At 44.4% G+C, this 21,277-nt stretch overlaps 1 protein-coding gene across 3 annotated transcripts in view; it reads right to left on the reverse strand.

Annotated features, from left to right (window-relative positions):
- ube2f (ubiquitin-conjugating enzyme E2F (putative)) overlaps positions 1 to 21,277 on the reverse strand; it is a 47,372-nt gene that overhangs the window by 10,367 nt on the left and 15,728 nt on the right. For 2 of the 3 annotated variants that reach the window (XM_018743288.2, XM_018743286.2), the window contains exons 5-9: positions 13,101 to 13,168; positions 10,639 to 10,709; positions 8,822 to 8,879; positions 1,184 to 1,216; positions 801 to 863 (exon numbers count right to left, since the gene is read on the reverse strand). In XM_018743288.2, coding sequence (XP_018598804.1) covers positions 801 to 863; positions 1,184 to 1,216; positions 8,822 to 8,879; positions 10,639 to 10,709; positions 13,101 to 13,168 — 293 coding nt within the window. The remainder of the gene's footprint in view (positions 1 to 800; positions 864 to 1,183; positions 1,217 to 8,821; positions 8,880 to 10,638; positions 10,710 to 13,100; positions 13,169 to 21,277) is intronic. The other variant, XM_018743289.2, reaches the window with a different exon arrangement.

Genomic DNA, 21,277 nt, shown 5'->3' on the forward strand with positions numbered 1-21,277 from the left:
GCTTTTCGCAGAGGTTCTTCAACCAGACTTCAAAGGACTGGACTCATCATTATGCATTACGTGCCATATGGCTAGGAGGAGTTAATTTTTAGGAGGTCAAATTTTCTAATTAAATTAATTTCATGGGCGATGATGGACACTTTGTTGGTGTGTTTACACAGCAGTCAGCCAGACCGCTGTGGGAAAATGGAAAAACGCTTAGACTGGGGGAAGACAGCACACTAAGACAGAAAATAATTTTGCTCCTAAAATAGAACGGAAGACAGATGATGGAGGATAAATGACTGGACGGTAGACAACTGGAAGGTAGACAGTTGTTGGGTAACTGAATGGATCACAGATCACTGGAAAAAAAATTGAACCTTGGCAGAAACTGCAAAATATCTGACTGGAGAATATCTGATTGGAGGATAGTTGAATCGTGGATACACGATTGGAGGAGAGCTGATTGGAGGTCGAACAACTGGAAGGTAGACAACTGGAATACAGCTGATTGGAGAAGAGACGATTAAAGGAGAGCTGATTGGAGGAGAGATGACGTGTGGATAGACGATTGGAGGAGAGCTGATTGGACGAGAGAGAACTGGAAGGTAGACAACTGGAGGATAACCGATTGGAGGATAGCAATTCGAAGACTTATTGGAAGAGTGGTCGATGTGTCATTGATGCTAATTTTACACTGCGCTAATGTGGCAACTGCCGCAAAAATCCAGTCTCGTTAAACTCCTCCCTGCTCGAATGGAATTACATCCTTCTCCTGACAGACATTAACTCCTCTCCGAGAGAGATCGGGGGGTTACCTTGTCACGCAGGTGATGCTCTGCCGCATCAATGTTCAGCGGGTCGTCGAAATTCAGCAGGTCCTGCAGGAACACGTGGATGGGGACAGAGCATCACACAGAGCCAGAGAGCCGCCGCGTCGCTATGCAAACTTTGCCCTCCTATAACGTCTCTTCATTATGCCGTTGCACAGTCTAATCCCTTGGAGAGGACGGACAAGGTCTGATACACACCAGACACACATTAGAGAAGAAAGCATCTACCACTCTTCCTGCGACATGCAAAAAATTTGAAACTGTGATCTTTGCCTCCTTTTTCAACTCAACTCAATTTCACCACTGAAAAGCAAAACTGTTTGAGGTTAGAACTGGTGTGGAAAGGAGGAAAAGAGTGTTTTACTCACAGTAAACAAGGAATTCAGTCCCCAGACCACATCCTACAGGAAACATCAGAGGAGAGAAAGAAAAAAAACTAAGATTAACCACTGTTTCCGAGCACCGCGCTCCCCTAAATTGTTCCTTTTTTCCATTTTTATTTCTTGTCATTGGATTGCAGCAAATAAATGTGATAACGTGTATACCGCAGGGTGACATTTCAGTCATGCTCACTTTGCGTTTTCATGAGGGGAAAATCTTCTGACAGTTTTCTTCTGACAGTTTATTTTTTTCCCCAGCACGCCTTGGGCCAATTCCTACCTGCAGCAGTCATTACAGTTGCATATAAAATGCATCATATTTAGCCCCGTGCTGTCTAATAGCACTCTTACAATGTGCATTTATGAACCATAAGGACACCTAGAAAAACTTCTAACGCCTGCAGGCGCATGTGAAGAATTACCCTTTAAAAGATTATTTTTGTTACAGGAACATAAATGCAGTCATATTATGTGTGATTAACCTGTAATTATTTTAATAGCAGAAAAGGGATAATTATTTTAATTTCAGAATATTTCCAATTGTATTTACAATGGCCTTTGAAGCAAAGAACAGCCTTTTTTTTATCATACGCTGTAAGAAATAATGTGCTGTAATATAGAGGCAGCAGGTGGTGCAGTGATTGGAGTTTCTGCCTTAGACTCAAAGGACTCGGGTTTGAATCCATTCCTGCTGCAGCACCTTTGACTAAGATACTTACTGTAAACAGACACAGTAAGAGTTACCCAAACGTATAAATGAGTAAATCATTGTAAGTAGTAAATGAACGATAAGTCACTTTAGAGGAAAGTGTCAGCTAATGAACAAATAATAATAAAGAACACATTTTAAAAATTGCCATCTGTATAAATTCAGCAGACTGCAAGACAAATATGGTCCACGGCAATAGTGTACATCCCGTTCGGGCGATCCGATTTCTGCAGGATCACATTTCCACAGGTTTGCTTTTCCGCCGCTTGCGGATGAGATGAGGTGGAGAGGCGCGGTCGGCCTAGTGTACGTCGGCGCCGTTTCATTAACCATAGCAACACACCAGCACCGCTCCAAAAAAACCTGCACAACAGCAACCTTCCTTTCACAGAAAGACCACCGGCAAAAATAACGAGAAAAAACACGTTTAAACAGCTATTAAAACATTCTGCATGGGGATCGCTAATTTCATTACACCGAATCTGTGTAATCAGACTAACAATATCACACTTATGCATCCATTAAAATGTGAACTCCGGGGTAAATACATACACTTTAACAGGGTGCACTTGGTAACATTTCCACACTATTTTCATCATCAGCCTGGACAAGGGGACGGATGTAGAGCTGAAAATGGACCCGCGGTGCTTGCTGCTGGAGTCACAGAACAAAATTCCACTTTAGCCCCACACATGGCACTTGAAAGACCATCGTCGCGCAGTACGGATGCACATGGGGATCCAATTCTGGTATTCTCGGAGATGCAAACACTCTGGCAGCCGCTGAGAGCCTGCTTTTTGGACCGGGTGAGAGATTTCAGCACATTTAATGGAACTGTTTTGCTTGTGCATCATCTGCTCCGGTGCCGGGTGATCTGCATAAAATATGCACTAAGTGTTCTGACAGATACCCAGCCAGCACACCGTGCGTCGTGTCCTTAGTCGGGTCAAGCGGCGCCGCTCTGGACACAGCCAGGGCTGAGAGGGTTCACATCTCTCCAGGGAAGCCCACTCTGTGTTGGCTGGAGCCCCTTGTGATTTGGAGTCGATGTACAGGAGTAGCCACATCCAAAGTGGACCAAAAACCGTGTTTACAGAAAAAACACACGATAATGACACTGGAGGGGCATGTGATCTATTCTGTACCTGATATTCTCAACAAAAAACTTCCAGTTATTTACCATGCAGTGAACTGGAGCAAATGGCTTGTCTGAGCATGAAGGAAAAGAAAAAAAGAAAGCGCCACCGCGTATGATTTCATCCCTAAATATAGCAACTCCTCCTCGCCATCCCAAGCTTTTGTCCTTTGTTTACTCTGCTGAAAATTGCAGGACATCCAAATAAATTAAAATCCAGCGGGTGATCTGAAAGCAATTATCAGCCTTATGCAATCAATTAGAGAGCGAACCCCCCCACGTCCCCGACACTGCAGCAGAAGAGCGGTACTGAGGCTGTGCTGTAGCTCCAATTGCCGCCCATGGCTCTGGCTCACTGCTGAGATAAGCATTTCAGTTCCGCAGTCTTCTTGCTCCCTCATACTCGTCGTCTCCACCTGCTGCTAATGAGCAAACAGACTCCTTCACAGCCCAAATCCTGTGAAAAGTGCAACGTGGAACCCTTGATAATAAATTAAGAGTTTTCAAAGAACGACTTTCCCGACATGGAAAAACAAGCTTTTCCAAAAAAAGAAGAGCCAAGTCAAATGGTAAACAAAAGTAATGAGTCATAAAATAACTCAGATGATGTAAGGTGTATCGTGAAGTTATTCTTTTACTCCCCATTCATCCACCTGTCAACAACAACCACTTGTCCAAGTCAGTCATGCTGTTTACCTGGGAAGCATAGGGTGAGAGGCAAGATACGTCTGGGTTTGGGACACCATTATCACATACATGCACAAAGGGCAATTTATAGGCAGCAGTTCACCTGAAACACATGTCTTTGGACTGTGGGATGAAACCAGAGCACCCAGAGGAAGACTGAGCAAACATACTCTTAGTGCATTTAAATAGCTAATTATTTTAGTAAATTATGGGAGCGCTGAGCTGACAGCTCTGTTCAGTCCGATGTTTAATTCGAAACGCAGCAGTGATGTGAAACATTATAGAAAACTAGCTAATGCGGCAACACCCCCCCAGGTGAACTGCACCGCAGTGCACGTGTCACGTCATCGCAGTTCGTCTGCGTTTGTTCTGCCATCACACAATGTGGAAGTGGGCTTCGGGTCAGGCAGCCTCGTATGGCACTGCGAAGCCACCCAAAGAGGCTGGGGGGGGGGATTGTACCAGCGACCTGGAAAATGAGTGAAGAGCTGCAGGGCAAGCAGGAAAACTGTTGGAACGGAAAAATGCACTTTGGCGATGTGTGCGATAAGTAGGCCCCGTCTCTGGGGATTACAGGGAGAGGAGCAGCGCTGCTCTGCACTCGGAGGTCGAGGATCAGAGATATAGAGAGAGCACGTTACCACGGTACGAACGATGGTACGGAGAGATAGCGGAAAAACAGCACAAGGCAGGGCAGCGGAAGTGTGGAGAGGATGCCGGGAAAGACCTGGGACCAGGTTACCGAGCACCATACTGGGAGACACACACACACACACACACACAAAACTCGAAAGCACAATGCATGCAATACACAAACTGCCACAACCACAGGCCTGCGTTCCCAGAACAAAAATTCAAGTAAACCGTGAAAGGGTGGTTCACTTTTCACAGGAGGTAAAAAAGACAGTGCGTTATAAATTTGGAGGAAGTCAAAATTCAAACGGCAAAAATGTTCTAATTTATGATGTCATGTTTCAGGGTTAAAATAAGGATTCTGATCAGAATGCTCATCAAAGTCCACACATTACAGTGCCGATCCACCAGACTCAAAGGCACCGAGGCTGATGAGCCTAAGAGCTGACGTGGAGCAGCTCACGACACTTTTTTTTCTCTCCAGCAGCCATCACCAGGACCAAACGTTCCTAATTTTCTCAAACGTCCAATAAACACAACACCTGCTTGCAGCGCTCCGCACACGAAAGTAAGAGAAGTCCTTGGTGAGAATAATCACATTCATCTCCACATCCTGCCATGTGTGAGTCAAAGCTTCTTGCTAATGCGGACAACCTTGAGCAGGTAAAAGTTTCCGTGAGGGATGGAGAAGCAGCGTGACGAACCACGAGCCAAGAGCCCGCGTGAAAGTAATGGTGGCTCTGATTGAAAGGCTTTTACAAAATGTTTCATCTGGAGAGCCTTTCAAAAGGACACCTTGAGATTTATCATCTGATGACAGTAATAAACTGTCCACGTGTCCATAAACTATTCAGAAAGAACGAAAATCTAACCGAAGCGGGGGAGCTTGGCAAAGAGGTGGAGTCCAACCAAGAAAATGATTAGAAGGCCTAACATAGGATGTTCGCTCGGAGAGAAACAAACACAAATGAATGCCAAGTAACACTGTTACCCTATATGTATTCCTATATTTAAAAATATATATTTTTTATTTATTCGTTTAGTCAACTCTTTTCTCCAAAGCATCCTACAATGTTAAGTTTGAATGCTAAATGTTAATTTTTACTCTATCGATTCAGGGAAAGTACCCCAGATCAGGAGGGGGGATTCGAACCTGAAACCTTCCAACTGCGAGGTGACAGTTACTGATTTGTAACAAAACTAGTAGTGTTTTAAGCGGCTAAAAAGGCAAGCCTGGCACCTACCCGGCACTCACTAACTGGTGAAGGAATTCCATTTTTTTTCTGTACTCTTACCTGCATGCAAGAAAGTCATGAAAAATATATGGCTAAACACAACAACTCCCTTTAGGGTTGACATCCAGACACTGGCTCTATGGAAATCATCCCACCTAATCCCCCCCCCCCCCAAAAAAATACAGACACACTATTTTTTTTTTTAGAAAACTTAGAGCTAGCCTGGGTTCCCTGCAAGATTCATGCATCTTTATAAGTGTTGAGGGGCTCCTGAGTAGACAAGTTCAGGTTGACTCCCACTTCCTCACGGCTCATCACCTCTTCACACCGGATAATACCGGACTGTCGATATCATAATTAATTTAGAGCCAGAGGAAATGGCTTGCAAAGAAACCTTCTGTCAGTTATGAGGGTCGGTTAATAAAGTCGTGCGTCTCTCCTAACAGGAGGAGTCAAGATAAATGGACCTACATCGCCTGTCTGCGTCTCCAGCACTCAGCGGACAGATGGATCCAGGATGAGTCACGACACCAGAAAGGCTCTGGGATGGAGAGAGCAGAGAGCGACGGGGCAGCTGTCCGCAATGTGCCCACAGGCTGCCCGATAATTGCATTTTGGGGAACATAATTATGGGTGCTCAGCTTTGCTTGCCAAGGGAATCCCCAAAACTGAGTGCTCCCCGTCCAACGGAAAGGCTCAAAACGAGGTCGCGGCGGCAGCCTGCCAGATCGCTCGAGTCGCACGCCGGACAATCGCTTTCCATCTGACTGGGTGGCTTTAACCGCAGCTTCACTCCAAGATAAATTAATGACCACATTGTTTTGCCGTAACCATGGAAACGCTCCGTGTGCAGCATGGAACATTCACACACATAGCCAAGTGCAGGAACGGTTTGCATTTCAAATGCGTGAAATTAAAATGTAAAATGAATATTAACTTCATTTAGGTGTCCTGTATTTCTGAACATCTATGGCACATTTGTAATTAAATGTGTCTTTCAAAAATGAGGATTCCCTCTGAATTGTGTTGCTGGGTGCACCGGGTTGCTCCTGTCTTCTCCAGGACAAGGCTGCGAGCTCCTCGCGAGATGCCCAAGACATGCTGAGAGGCGTGAAATGCTCCTCAAGGCGGGACAGATGTGAAAGGCCGGGGAACAGAGTCCACCGGCTCCTTGTTAAGCTGTATGGCTGTTGGGACAAAATGAACAGGCTTTGGTCACGGCGCTCTGTGCGTAAGTGTGTGCATGACGGGTCCTGGATGGTTTCAAGCGGCAAATTGGTCATTAACCCAGCTCTCCATCACCACCACCATCCCGCATACAATTTAATACAGCGAGGCTCAGCGTTCCTGCACGCAGAGCAGCATCGGCATCATCGCCACAAGGGCAGGGCAAGCCTCGCCACCCTATCTGTTGTGATGATTTTTATGAGAACACACTCTAATGTTGGCGCCAGGACGGGATTTCGTGTGACAGCGGTCAGCGAGAATGTGTGAACCTACCAGTTCGCCCCATTAGCAGATAATGAGACGAGCTGCTGTCCTAAGTGAACAGCGCGTTGAGGGTAAATTCCCTCCTTTACACCAGGGAGCACCTGCGACATGCCGGCGACAGGGCTCACAGATGTGCCGTCGCTACAGTTGCTCGTGCAGCCCGATTATGGAGCACCATTGCCTCGATGCTTTATTTGAACAAAACAAAGTGCGCATTTTCTATCTTCTTTAATGGGGCCTGGAGTTACTTCTTCATACTGTTTATTTCCGCTTGTTTGCCACTATTGGGTGGCTGTAAGTTCTTTTATGAGACGATGCAGGAGGAAGCATTGTGGATATGGATACATAGCTGTTGCTCCAGGCCAGGGTAGCATCCCACCTGGACTACTACTCTAGCTGATCCAGAACCCAGAACTGTGTTTGACCTGCCAAAGCGTTCCCATGTGTCTCCCCTCCTCGTCTCTCTCCAATGCCTTCCTGTAGCTGCCCGTATCAAGTTCAGCACTCCAGAAATGGTCTAAAAGATCTTCAGCGGATCCGCTCCTCGATACCCACAGCACCTGATCATTTCCTACCCCCCAACCAGACACCTGTGTCCCTCCACCTCTGGCCGCTTGCTGGTCCCACACACAAGATGTCCAAAATCAAAAACCCAAAGCTTTTTGGTTCTGGCTCCAACAAGATGAAATGATCTCCCTTCTGTCACTCGGAGCTGCTGAATCCCCATCGGTATTCAAGAAGAGTCTCAAAATACACCTTTCAGAACCACTTCTCTCCCAATCATTCTGCTCCATAAACATTCACTACATTATATGTTTAATAACAAGAATGTCAATTCTATGCACACCTATTTTTGCAATGTATGCTGGCAAAAACGGTTAATTGGACTGATAAGCTGGTGAAATGCACTTTTGTTTCTTCTCATTTGTACGTCACTTTGGAGAAAAGTGTCTGCCAAATGAATAAATGTAAATGTAAATGCAGGAGCTTGAAGCACTTTATTGTACATGTATACATTTAGCAGAAGCTTCACTTCAAAAGTAATTAACCGGGACCGTTTCAATTAATTGCTGTTGGAATGGGATACAGTGAAAAATTAAGTTTGACTGTACAATGCAGCTGGAGCAGGAACAGTACAACACAGCACAAAACATGCCATCTTCTGTTGCATGTAAATGGGTTTCCAGGCTCTGCTGAAGGACGCTGTGTATCTCTGCATCTCTGGGTGCTAACAGCTTGTGCTGCAGCGGGGGTCCAATGCAGAGAGAAGGGAAACCAGATGTTTGGTTGTGGGGGAGCACGCAGGGGCACTGTGCCTGTTTTCTGGCCTTGGTGCAGAGATGTAGTGCATTATGGGAAAAGAAGGTTGCAGCAGAAGGATATGACAGGACGAGGAGCCCAAACCAGCAGATGCATGTCTTTAATTAAGTACAGAACCTGAAGACGTGCACACGCATACTAACTGGCACATGGTGTTCGCTTGCTTCCCCCACGCCCCCCCACCATGGATTCCCAAGAGGTTCAGAGCACACACATCCCCCAAACAATACGATGAGCATTAAGCGGAAACACACAGGACGTGAACACGTCTTGTACTGAGGTATGCAGTAGACGTCAAACATCATTCCTGCTACAAGGATCTTCAGAGGGTAGAGAGACAGGCCGACAAACTGTTAGTGTGTTGTCATCTTTCTGTAGGGCACAACCAGAACAAGGAAGCAGGAGAGAGGACCCACCTTTAATGTTCGTGTCGGGGCCCAGCCGGTGCCATCGATAGAATGCTCCCGCAGTAAACTGTAAAGAGAGGCAAAAAAAAATTAAAGGAAAAAAAATGTCTGTTTCTAGGATGTATTACTTTACAGATGTGCCCTACTGAGGAGTGGTATGGTGATGTTATAATCACTCTATGGTGGGAGCCTGGCGGTCTGAGTTTTTTTTATTTGCTTTTTTCCAAATAGATTAAATTACAGAATTAGACCTGAGAATGTAGACGAAGACCTAGAAAGTTAAAACAGCTTTGATAGCACCTGTGATCCAATTTGCAACGATAACACAACGTTCACAGCTCAAGTGTTTCAGTGCTAAGATACACCACCAGTGGAATTAAAGGGGATCTTCTATAGTCAGTGCTGTTGAGAAAGCGAACTGTCAGACAGCTATGTTCACACCAACAGGGAAGACTCATGATCAATAAAATAATGCAGGAACACCACCTTCATCCCGACCCCTGTTGGTGTCTGTGGTATCCCTTACGCTGTCTGGCACCTGGTGTGAATTTGTGTGTGTGAGCAGTGCCAAACAGGGCCTACGGGGGTGCCTACAGTGTGTTTTCAAGTGGTCTAGAGGGGTCATCAACGAGGACCTGGAATGTGCCAACAGGCTGACTTTGGGGAACTTGTCTTATGTCCAAAAGGACCGCTACACTCCCAGACAAGAAGGCCTAAAAATATCAGCATTCCGGTACCTACGGGACCTGATCAATATCTGAGCATTAACAAGAACACTGCACTCTTCCATCTCTAGCCACTGGGGCAGCTCACCGATGAGGATCCAAAATTCAAGGCTTGCCGGTTCTTCGTTTTGGCTCCGATGAGGTAGAATGAGCTCCCTCTGTCCCATAGAGCTGCTAAATCCCTCCCAGAATTCAAGAAGGGTCTCAAAATGCATCTCTTTCAGACAAGCTGTGCATCAACATTCCTATGTTTGGGGCTAAAGCTCTTTGACTCTTGTTGATGCACTCATATTTAGAGAAAAGTGTCTAATAAAAGAATTAATTCAAACTTGAACGTAAGAAACCTACAACACTTTACACAAGGGGGGAAAACTGCTCAATTCTTGTGGATCGAACCCATAGGCAGCGACTCGCTAAGGCGACAGCATACTGGATGTACCTACCGGTCCAGTGAAACACATTCAGCTTCCACAAAAGAGCCAAACACAATTGGACCTTACAGGTGCCCATAATTGCATCAATTATATTCATCATTAAAATTAAAGTTAAAAAAAATATATAATGTATTAAATAAAATGTATGAAACTTTCCATACAATGGTGAGTAGAACAACTTTCTAAACTGATGACCTTCTAACAATCAATGACTGAATAAATTTCGTATTAGAGAATTATTAGCGACTCTCTGGAGAAAATGAATGATATTATAAAAATGACTCCTAATCTTCTTTTTAAAAGGCAGCAGTTTAACAGTGTGAATCAAACCCATTCCATTTTCATCTGTCCTTTTAATCTCTGAATCGCTAACAGACGGCCAGAGAAATGGAAGTCAATTCTACCTGCTGCAGCTGATGACTCAAACAGCACTCCCAGCAGTCCAAACCGAGCGATTTATGATTAAAAGCATCCCAGATTTGTCCCCAATTTGTCCTTTTTTGTGCAGCCACCCCCTCAAGCACTCCAGAATTCGCAAATGGCGCGCGTGTACAGTTCGGCCATCCCTTCCTCACTGTGCCCGTCTGCTCAACGACTTCACACTTTTTCACCTTCCACTCAAAAGGTCCAGTTAGTTAAGTGACAGCTCTGCACTCGGGGTCTTTACCTTAGACAGATCTCTCCAGTCTCTGCGATGTTTGGATGCCATATCCTGGTGAGGCATTTCACTTTGGGAGGCTTCAAAACAAAGAAACAAGGACTGAATAAGTGAGAAACTTCTATCATGAAATATAGATCACATATACAGGAGCTGACAGGTTTTGATATCACATAGTCAAGTATGCAGAAAACACCAAAGCTGTTGGATGGGAGACTAACAGTGGTCATGATTCCCAGTACAGAAGAAACTCCCATCCCATCAAGCAACTGGCACATATTTACAGCTGTTTCAGTAAATATTTGCTAAATCCAATAAACTTTAAAAAAAAGCAGAAGCACTTCCGGGCCATTTTGATATCGCCTTATTTAGCCAGAGGCCTTCAGTGAGAACGCAAACACCGAGCTTCTGCTGCTGTGCATCCAAAACATCCCTTCTGCTGTTTTCATGAATTCATCGTGGCATCATCTCATCCGTGACAGGATCACGTAAACACAACGTTTTATATACAAACCGAAAAGCAGACAGAAAAGAGGGAGGTGGAGGGGGGGAAAAAAAAAAAAAAAATTCATATCTGGTGATCAAAGGAGAAAAATCTTTGAAAGATCTGCCAGCCGCCCCCATCCTCCCACCCCGGCTGCGTTTCGTTTAAAGAATGTTATTTCTCATGGTAAAACACTGCCTTTTGTTACTGTCTAGTGGCTCAAACAGCGATTCATTCACTTACCACCAGAAACTCGCACCTGAGCCGGTGTTCCACCCGCTGGCCCTCTGGAACTAGACCTTGGTTCTGCTCCTGGGATCCGAATATACGACCACCTGCCATCCCTTAGCCGACAAACCAAATTTAAGTTTAAAAGTATTTTGACGCAGGGCTCTGATGAAAGGCCTTGCGCTCTGCAGACGTTTAACAGCCTTTGTGTGCTTCAGAAAATAAACGCAAGATGAACTGAAGCCCACGAGAGAGTGATTACGTTGTCGGGCTCTAATGGCACCCAGGAGCGAAATCAGATTAAAAACACAGCGTGGGGTACTGCAGTGACAAGTCCACGAAGCCTGAGATGACAGCATGGGGGCAGACTCCCTATCGCAACTGCCCCTCTCAGGAGGTAGCAGTAACGGACGACGGGTCTCTTAACAGCGCCGGGGTTGGGGGCCGTCATAGCTCATGGATCTACGGGGCGGCGCAAAACCCTACGCTGTCGTGGGAGAGGCGAAGGGGCTGTCCCTAGGGGGACAGGCGCTGGGTCAAGGAAATGACATCCTGAGACAGCAGCCTCAAACAGTTAGCCAAAGTCTGGCTGGACAGGAGTTCTGATGCGCTAAAAGGAGCTGCAGGCTGCTTTGTGACGTGCCCTCGAACCAAGCACATCGACTTCTTTGGTCCAATGAAGAAGCGTGAAAAACCTCTAGTTATTTGAGCACCTGGTGATGTTGATTTTAAAGAGATGATGACGAGCACGAGCTCTGCCCCGGCTTAAATATTTACAATCGGTCTAATATGGGCAGCGAGTTATAAGCAGCTTAAAATAGCATTTAGAAAACGTTTGCATGTCTTTCTCTTAGACTCAGGTACACAGATTTAAAGGCCCATTTCATTATCTGCACTATGTTAACAGCGAGTCGGCCGAGTCCATCTAAAACATCTCCTTTCTGGTACGGTATACAGTTTCTCCTGAGCAGTTAAACATTTCTTAATCAGTTGGTTGAGAAGATGGAAAACTACTGCAGCGCTGGTGAAAAGCGGGCCTCAAAAGCAGACGCCCAAAACAGGACAGTGTGGAAGGGAGAACAAGTGACAACAGTACAGTTCACTATGGCGATCACCTCCAATCGTGATTTTGCTCATTGGCACATTTATCGTGCCTTCGCTCTCTGGTTTGAAGTCCTCCCACGCTACTCTGTACAGAAACAAATCTGCCCTCCGAACACCTCTTCCAGGGTGATTTTCAGCTCATCCAGTTTGCGGCGCCGGTTGAGAGCTGGATGTTTACCAAACGGACTGAGGAAGGCTCAGCATCAGCAATGGCCTCATTACCATACCATTACATTTGTGTCAAAAGAAATGTCAGCTCAGCATCCATGCATCATTACTTCATATCAAACTGCTCAAATTTTTTGTCGAACTGACCGTTTAGGGAGCTGGAAGGGAAATGGGGAATGCATATTAAACTTGCACTCAAGACCACAACCAGCTGGTCATGGAGCCGCTTTAACTAACTTTAAGACCCTTAAGGTTAGTTCTGTATTGCTTCCCGCCACTCTGTACCAACATCCGTGGACCACGGTGGGGAAACACACCGAAGGGCAACCCCCAACCTGACCTCTCCAATGAAGCCCCAGGAAGCAAACAGCTGACTAGCAACTCTGAAACCCTAAACCCCCAGGCCCACCTATCACCACGCGTTCCAGCACCTCAACATGTCACACAACAACCCCCCCACTTCTTCCTGGAGAGGGCATCAACTTACCACCATGTTGTAGGCTTCAGGGACATCTATTTCGAACCGGAATTTTCCACTCTGGTAATAGCCTTCATCTGCAAATAGGAGAAGATGAGTGTTATGAGGTGGTTCACCAGGACCACAAGAGGACAACCTTTCACCGTCTACCGCTGAACTTCAACCCTCAACCAGCTGGAAGAGCCACAGGTGTTCCAGGGACAGGAAGTAAAATAAAATTTTTAAAAAATGACACAGATTTCATGAAATTGGGAGGCAATATGTCCTGAAAATCAATTCAGAATGCAAAGGCTAGAGTGATGTGTCTGAATAAAGTGCATAGTTCTATAGTTCAAATGTAATGTTTTATGACCTTTTCAGGGCATTTATCACTTCAAACATATGACAATCATGACAAATTCACTTTAAACATACAGCATTATAAGGCCTAAAGACACAATCGTTCCGAACGGTTTTTGACGCAGCTCAAATTTGAAGTCCTTTCTCTGAATTGTGGGTCACATCAAAATTGCATTCAATTCATGTGCTGGGAAGAAGCTTATCAGAAACAGAAAAAAAATGGAGAGTAATGACCGCACCCTGAATGTTCCTTTCAACAAAATGTAGAAGACGGGAAGAAAGTAAGTCGTCTGGTGTAATTTTGATGGAAAGTTGGTTCCCAGCAATTGCACCTCAACAGCATTACAGAAAGACACTTAGTAAGATTACTTCACTATTTCAGATATCTTTCTTAACAGTAAAGCTAAAGAAAATGGTCAGTTACTTAACCAGAAGAATTTAAGGGCAGAAGCTGTCAATACAGGCTGTCAGTCAAGGGACAAGATGTAATACAAATTAGCGCAACATAGCACATCAATATCTCAAAGACAGGAGCAGACATTCTACCATTTTCATGAATCACTGTATCACGTGGTTAATCCAAAAATATCGCAAAATAACTGTTGAGGAACATACTCTACTGATTATTTAAAATTGATGCAAGAGACATGGGGACAGCCGGTCGTGCAGTGGTTAGAGCTACTGCCTTTGGATCCAAAGGTTGCTGGTTTGATCCCCACCTCTGGCTGTAGTACCCTTAAGCAAGGTATTTACCCTCAGTTGCTCCAGTAAAAATTACCCAACTGTAAAAATGGGTAAATAATTGTAATCTTAACACTATGAGTCACTTTGGAGAAAAGTGTCAGCTAAATTCAAATGCATATAGCTCAACTTATTTGTAATCTGTCAGCAACCAGTAGTGGACCGCATTGAAGCTGTGGCTTTGCCAAACTGGATCAAGAGAAAAGGTCTTGGGCAAACGGGTGCTAAAATAAGCTCCTTTGTGACCCAGCCAAGTTGCATCACATTCAACAAGCCTAAACACTATGCTCCACGTATCTAAACAATTACTTGGCCTTTTTCAATGTGAAAGCAGTGAAGGTTAAGGTGACGATGGAGAGTGAGAGACATGGAAATATTCTCACTGCTGTCAAAGGAAAAGTCTACAAGTGTTTGCCAAGGGAACGTTTTTAAAGCCAAAAAAGCTCCAATGTTCATTTTCACCAAAGATATCGCTGGCCGTCGTCTTGAACGCAGCAGCCATGACACCTCAGACTCAGCTGAGGAACCCATCTAACCTGGAGACAGTGTCAAGCCCTGGAGAGCCCCGACAAACAGGGCAACATGCATGTCAAGTCTGCCAACCATGAAAGCCATTTCAAGCTACACTGGTACTGATCCCCTTCCCCCACGGAGAATCCATTATGTAACGGGACACAAAGCAGGCCGAAGGGGAAGCACGAAAACTGGCACTTAACGTGTCTCACACAGTGCCCTTTACATCGGGCAGGAATTAATGCTGTTCCCTACTCAACTCCACTCTCGGAGTCACCCCTTAGACACACCGACGCTACTTCCTGGATGTAGTTTTAAAAAGCTCAGAAAAAAATGGAAAGCCTAAAAGTGGAACCATGTAATACGATTTTTTTTAAGAGATATATTTTCTTATTTATACCCCAACCTTGATACTGTGTTTGGCACAAATTTACAGTGGTAAAAAATGGCATCAAATGGCATCCTCCATAAAATGAGGAGTTACTCTATTGTTGAACCAGCTACAGTTAATCCTCATGCTTTGATGACAACAGTCGCCTCCTGTACTCTATAATAAACACAGCTGGAAACTCTTGTACTTGCAATACAAAATACTCATTAATAATAAAATATTTAACGCCTCACTGACAAACTTTTATTGCACTGTGTACAGTTGTAACATTCACTCTTTACAAGGATTAAATGGATCAAAATTAAGTGAAAAGTACATACAATACATCTGTTACACCATCTTCAGTCCTATACAAACCTCCAGACTGTACTGATAGGCTGTGAAAAAACAGCCCCCGAGGTATTTAATAATGTTTTCTCTTTTTTGCAGAAATTATTACAACTTGACAGTCAGGTGAATATACTGATTTACACAATGTCATAGTGCTCTCTCCCTTTACAAATTATGCACTGGTATAACAGCACCTGAAAAGGACACAAAGATAACTGAATTAGCTACAGCATGAATTTGGTTACGCATAACAAAATTGTACTTGCTTAAAAGTTATACCCAGCACTGTTATTATCAAACAGCCTTCAGGCCATTATGTGACCATCCTGCAACATCATTAATCCCAATCATGACCCTGAACACTCAAGGCATATCAGCCAACCCCTACCTCCCGCTCTTTCCCCAAGTAGGGACCGGATGATTTAATTTGCCAAGTGTGCCTAATTAGCAACAAGATGATAAATGGTGCTGCTGAGGTTACAAACAGCTTCATTCATTATTAACATGCCCAGAAACGGAGCATATCCCTTTAGCAAATGGCTCCTGATAGGGCACACGCATAAGTAAGAGGCAGTGGGGCAGTTTGCAGCTGAGCCAAAATGTGAGGGTATCTGGGGGTGCTGTCAGGCATCGCGAAGGAGGCTCCTTTCAGCAGCAGCCCAAGACAAATACAGGCTCCCAGATGCATGTGGAAAGCAATGCAGACCAGATCTGACGTTCTCATCAAGCTCTTTAGAAAGGCTCGTGTATGTAAAATTGCCATGTGACATGACACACTTCACTTGTACGCTGGGCAGCCTTTGAATGGTGGGGATTCCATGGTTTTTCTACCACAGGTAGCACCAACTGAGCATCTTCTGTTCTGCTTCCTGAGAATGCTGCGCCAAAGTAGTGCCCCATTCATCCCACAGTGTTCCGCTGGTTACACTAAGTTGGGATAACACCCACCCTCTTGTTCCTCAAACAGCCCTATCGGTCAGGGAATTAGCAGACCGGAGCTCAACATTCAGGACCAACTGCAGTTCCCGATGCCCCCCGCCAACACAGGGGTGCAGCATGTTTGCAGGGGCATGTTATCTACAAGTAGCAGATGGCCCGCCCGTCTCCCACAGGCGGATTCACGACTCCGTAGAGATTCCCGGAGGAAGAGAATGGACTCTGGCATCCGAGTGCATGGGAAGCCCGGTGGGGTGTGTGCTTGTGTGTGTAGAGAGAGATCCAAATGCCTGTTCCTCGCTTATACCCGATACACACTGCGGAGGAGGCCGCTCGCCTTCGATGCTCCCCTCTCATCTGTTTAGCGGCACAGGTTAGAACTCCATTGATTTGGTTGCTGCCACCACAATATTGAGTCATAGAGCAGAGTAACAATTCCTTCTTTTCTATATGAAAAATCCAGCCAAGCTGTAAATGCCCAGGGACAGCTCCATGAAATCGCAAAGCTGCCTCTTTCCCGACTATCAGCGTTTTCACAGAAAGCATTAAAAATAAACTAAAAATACAGAAATAAAGACTAAGTTTTTTTTTTTTTTTTTTTTTTTTTAAATAGTCCCTCGACTATATAAAAATATCTATAAAAAACATTTCTTGGCAGGGTAACACAAATTTCCAGCTTGCAGACAAATACCTGCTACCTGCACAGAATAGCAAATAACAATGAAATAGTAATGAAAGATGAAGCGGTTATCGCATGAACACAAAAAGCTAAACGAAGGCTTGTGCTCTGAAATATGTCACCCAAATTAAATACACATTTAATTACATGCAAAAATTACAACTTTTACCATCCAGTGTCCTTTATTATAGAACTGTAAATGTTTTAGACTTACTGTCCGATTAGCATTTGTTTGAATAGCTGACCTTGTTTTTAGTTATCCAAATATACAAAAGAGTGTTACTTTATATTGCTGCATTTGTAACAGAACAAGAAGTGATTAGGCATCTGAAGTATGAGCTAAGGAGTTGTGATCTCTAATCCTCAGTAACGTTGGCGAATATGTGACATGCAACATGCAAGGCACGTGGGACAGAGAAACATTTCTGAAAATGCTGTCTGATCCAAGGACACTTAAATCGCTTAATGAGTCTTTTAATAATAATAAAAAAAAAAAGCTTCTATCCATGTTTCTCCCAAGAGTCTACATCAAGTGTAGAGCACATGACAACAACAAAAATATGTTTGGCACTAAACCACCAAAAATCATGCCATCCTTAGGCTCTATGCCACTCATGCTTGGCTTGCTTCTTAGGCTATACATTAGAGCCATGGGTGAAAAGCCTCCCTAAGCCTTAATAGCTCAGCCCAGCTAAATGCCATAACATTTATTACAGACATGAGTGTCATAAAGAGCAGCGATCAACCTGACTACGGGGTTATTATTAAGCTGGTTCCTAAGACTTTTATTAAACACACTGGAACTGCGTGTTATGAACAGACAAGTTACTGACTTTCACAGATCTTCCTGTTTATTTTTAATTGCAGTTTGCTCACTTGTACAAAATTTCAGTTTGCAGCAGTGTGAATGCAACCTGTGCTCGGCCCCCCGAAACTGTAGGTGGCAGTACAGAGCAGCCAAACGGAAAAGGTGTGCGAGACCTTTAATTCAGCTAAGTGTTTACAGCTGGTGTCCAGTATTCCTAAGAGTAATCAATGATAAAAAGAGGAACAAAAGTTTATAGGATGAACAGATCAAAGGTCAGTGGATGGGAAATGGGAGTAAGGAAGAAATCATTTTCGGTTACTTTTAAAATTTTTATTTTAATTTCGGGAAAAGTTAAAATGAAAATACTGAAATATATTAAATAATCTATCATGATTTTATCAAACCTATAAAATGAGTGATGTCTAAATTATTAACCCTTTAGTGTTTACATTTATTCATTTAGCTGACACTTTTCTCCAAAGCGACTTGCAATGTTAAGCTACCTACAATCATTTACCCGTTTATACAGTTAGGTAATTTTGACTGGAGTAATCCAGGGTAGGTATCTTACTCAAGGCTACTACAGTTGGAGATGGGATTTACACAACCTGTTTGTGATGTAAACGTTACGGGCAAACCCAGTTACAAACAGACCTCTGACCCCAAATGTGTTTGTAAGCCAATATATACCTTCAGATGCCTTAGACAGTTTATTCAATTTTCTCCATTTATAAAGCTGGACTTTTATACTGCAGATTCGCTCCGAAAGCAGGGTTCCTTTGGGATTTACCAGGCAACCTAGATTACAAGTACTGAAATGCATTGCTGTAATGGGTAGCTCAATTCAAACACAGAAAAGGGCCTGGAACAAAACACTGTTTTCCTGCCATAGCTGAAATCTCAAACTTTTTTTTGTCCCTGCTCCTCGTGTGGTTTCACTTTCGGCTCAAAATGAAAAATGATTAATGTTCAACCAAATATGGAGCACTGATTAAAGCTTTTTATCTCATGGATTAAACAAATGAGCCAAGGAAGCACTCCAAACAGCACTTTGGGGGGGGAAATATCAGATAATAAACAGAAGAAACTTGGAATATATCCAGAACCATTTGCCAAAGAAACTAAAACTCAAAAAATGTATAATAGGGAGAAGGGAAAAAATGTATTTGGAAAGTGATGCAGAAATTAAACAAAATGGTACATTTGCAGAGTAATTAAACTCTGGCACTAGACTGGTAACCAGAACCACCACAATGGCCACCTCCCCGTCTCCAGTCCAAAACAAACATGGAGCGTTTCCACAAAGGCGAGCGACTGGATTAGTTAAAGCTTTAAAAATGAAAGAATAATAATAATAACAAGCAACAAAAACTACACCGATTACTGATTATGGCAACAGCAGAAACCTAACAAGAGTGAGACGTAACAGGAGTGGGTTAGACACCAAGCTTTTCGTTCATGAAAACACACACACACACACACACACACACACACACACACACACACACACACACACACACACACACACACACACACACACACACACACAGAGGAACAGGTTGGTTTTACAAGGTGCCCAAGTAAAGGAGTCAGGGGAGGTCGTGCAGATCAAGGGTTTTATCTCCACATTCTGGGCCACTGACATTTCAGTATCAGCACCATCTACCACGGTAAACTCTGAACAGACCCTGATACGACCAGGCCCATTCACAAAGGGCAACAACAGATCAAACCCTCCCACAGCTGGCTGACAAGCAAACACCTCTCTTTTCAAAATCCCTCGATGAAATGACCTGTCGTCCAACCGTCCATCTTTCAGACAGTGACACTGACCACCACAAAAAAAGTGATATTACTACATGAAAATGTGTGTGTACGCGCACATTAAAACCAAGATAAGGTCGGGGTGCTCTCAACCTAGAAACATGGTCACCTCCCGTTTCTGTGTATTACTGGAGCTCTTCAACTGCTATACCGTTTCACTTACATTTATACTGATTTCACTGGCTGTCACTTTTCTCCACAGTGACTTACAACGTTAACCTGCTTACAGTGATTTTCCTGTTTATACAGCAAGGTCATCTTTATTGTGTCCATTCTGGTTAAGTACCTTCATCAAGGGTCCTACAACAGGAGGTGGGATTCAAACCTGGGTCCCTTCAGTGCAGAAGCTGTAATCATTAAGCCCCGTCCCATTTGTCCATCCAGAAACAAACGGAGGTTTGAATCTCGTCTTCTCATCTCATTTTCTCATCATTGTTTAACCAGCGTACATACGAGTAGCTGTGTACAGAATTGGTATAGCATAAGTTAAAGCAGTAGATAGCAGATCAGGAGTGTTTTGAGACGCTTCTTGAACACTGAGAGGGATTCAGCAATTCTGAGGGACAGAGGCTCCCAAGAAGTACCAAGAATGAAGTACCTTGCCATTGCACCGTTGAGGAAGCCACCAAGTCCTAGAATGAGATAAGGGGATTCATTCCATCAATAGTGAAGATGAGGAAGAGGGCACTGATATCGACAGGGAAACACACCGACTCAACGATAAGCGCTCACACCACAGTTTCCTAGTGCCATGGCTGATTTCCCACAGCCCTGAGGAACTGCCTTTTCACCCTTTTGTGTGTGTGTGTGTGGTTTTATGGGAGAACAGCAAGGCTTAAAAAATTTCCGAGATCCCAGATTAAGTTACACTGACGTGTCCCTATTGTGCAGAACTTACTCCCCTCACTCCACCTCTGAAGCCAAGACATTTGCCACACAGCTCTTAAGAATTACCGTGATTCTTAGTTTCTATTACATTGACTTTACCACACAGCAAAGCCATTGTGTCGGAGTATGTGACAGGAGGCCAAGCACAATGGTAAGTGGAGGAAGGCCTTCAGGAAACCACAACTCCCCTGGTTCTCCTAGATGACGAGGGTCCACAGATCACCCAGGGCACCTTGGACTCATTCACGCTCTCCCTGGCGAACCTTGGCCTGACCTCAAGAACATCACGAGCCCATTGTTCTCCTAGAACATAGATTAAGAAAGAGTGTCGGAGAGAGAAAGGAACGGGGCTTTCATGGCGGCACTGAAAGGAACAGGTCAGCACCGAGCGGGCCGCCTCAAACAAAGACACTTTTGACCGCGGGGACTGCGGTCAAAGCTTGTGCTTTGTGCCCCCATAAAAAATAGCGGTAGGTACATTGAGGCGAGATCTTTAAGACCACTGTGAGATCCTGCACGTCTTCGCAGGAGCACGGCAACGAGGCTCGACCAGGGGACAGGCTAGAAAGCAGGCTGTTCAGCAGACAGCAGGGGGGAGAGGCCGAACCGGTGCAGCTCGGAGCTCTTGGCGTGAATCAAAGGTTGCCGAGATGGTAAAGTGAGCCTCCTAATGCTGGGGGGGGTCAATGCGTGGTATCCAAATGGAATTCCAGCATCAGAACTTTCCAATGCCCCCT

This window comes from Scleropages formosus, chromosome 14 (assembly GCF_900964775.1).
Source record: "Scleropages formosus chromosome 14, fSclFor1.1, whole genome shotgun sequence".
Classification (NCBI taxonomy): domain Eukaryota; kingdom Metazoa; phylum Chordata; class Actinopteri; order Osteoglossiformes; family Osteoglossidae; genus Scleropages; species Scleropages formosus.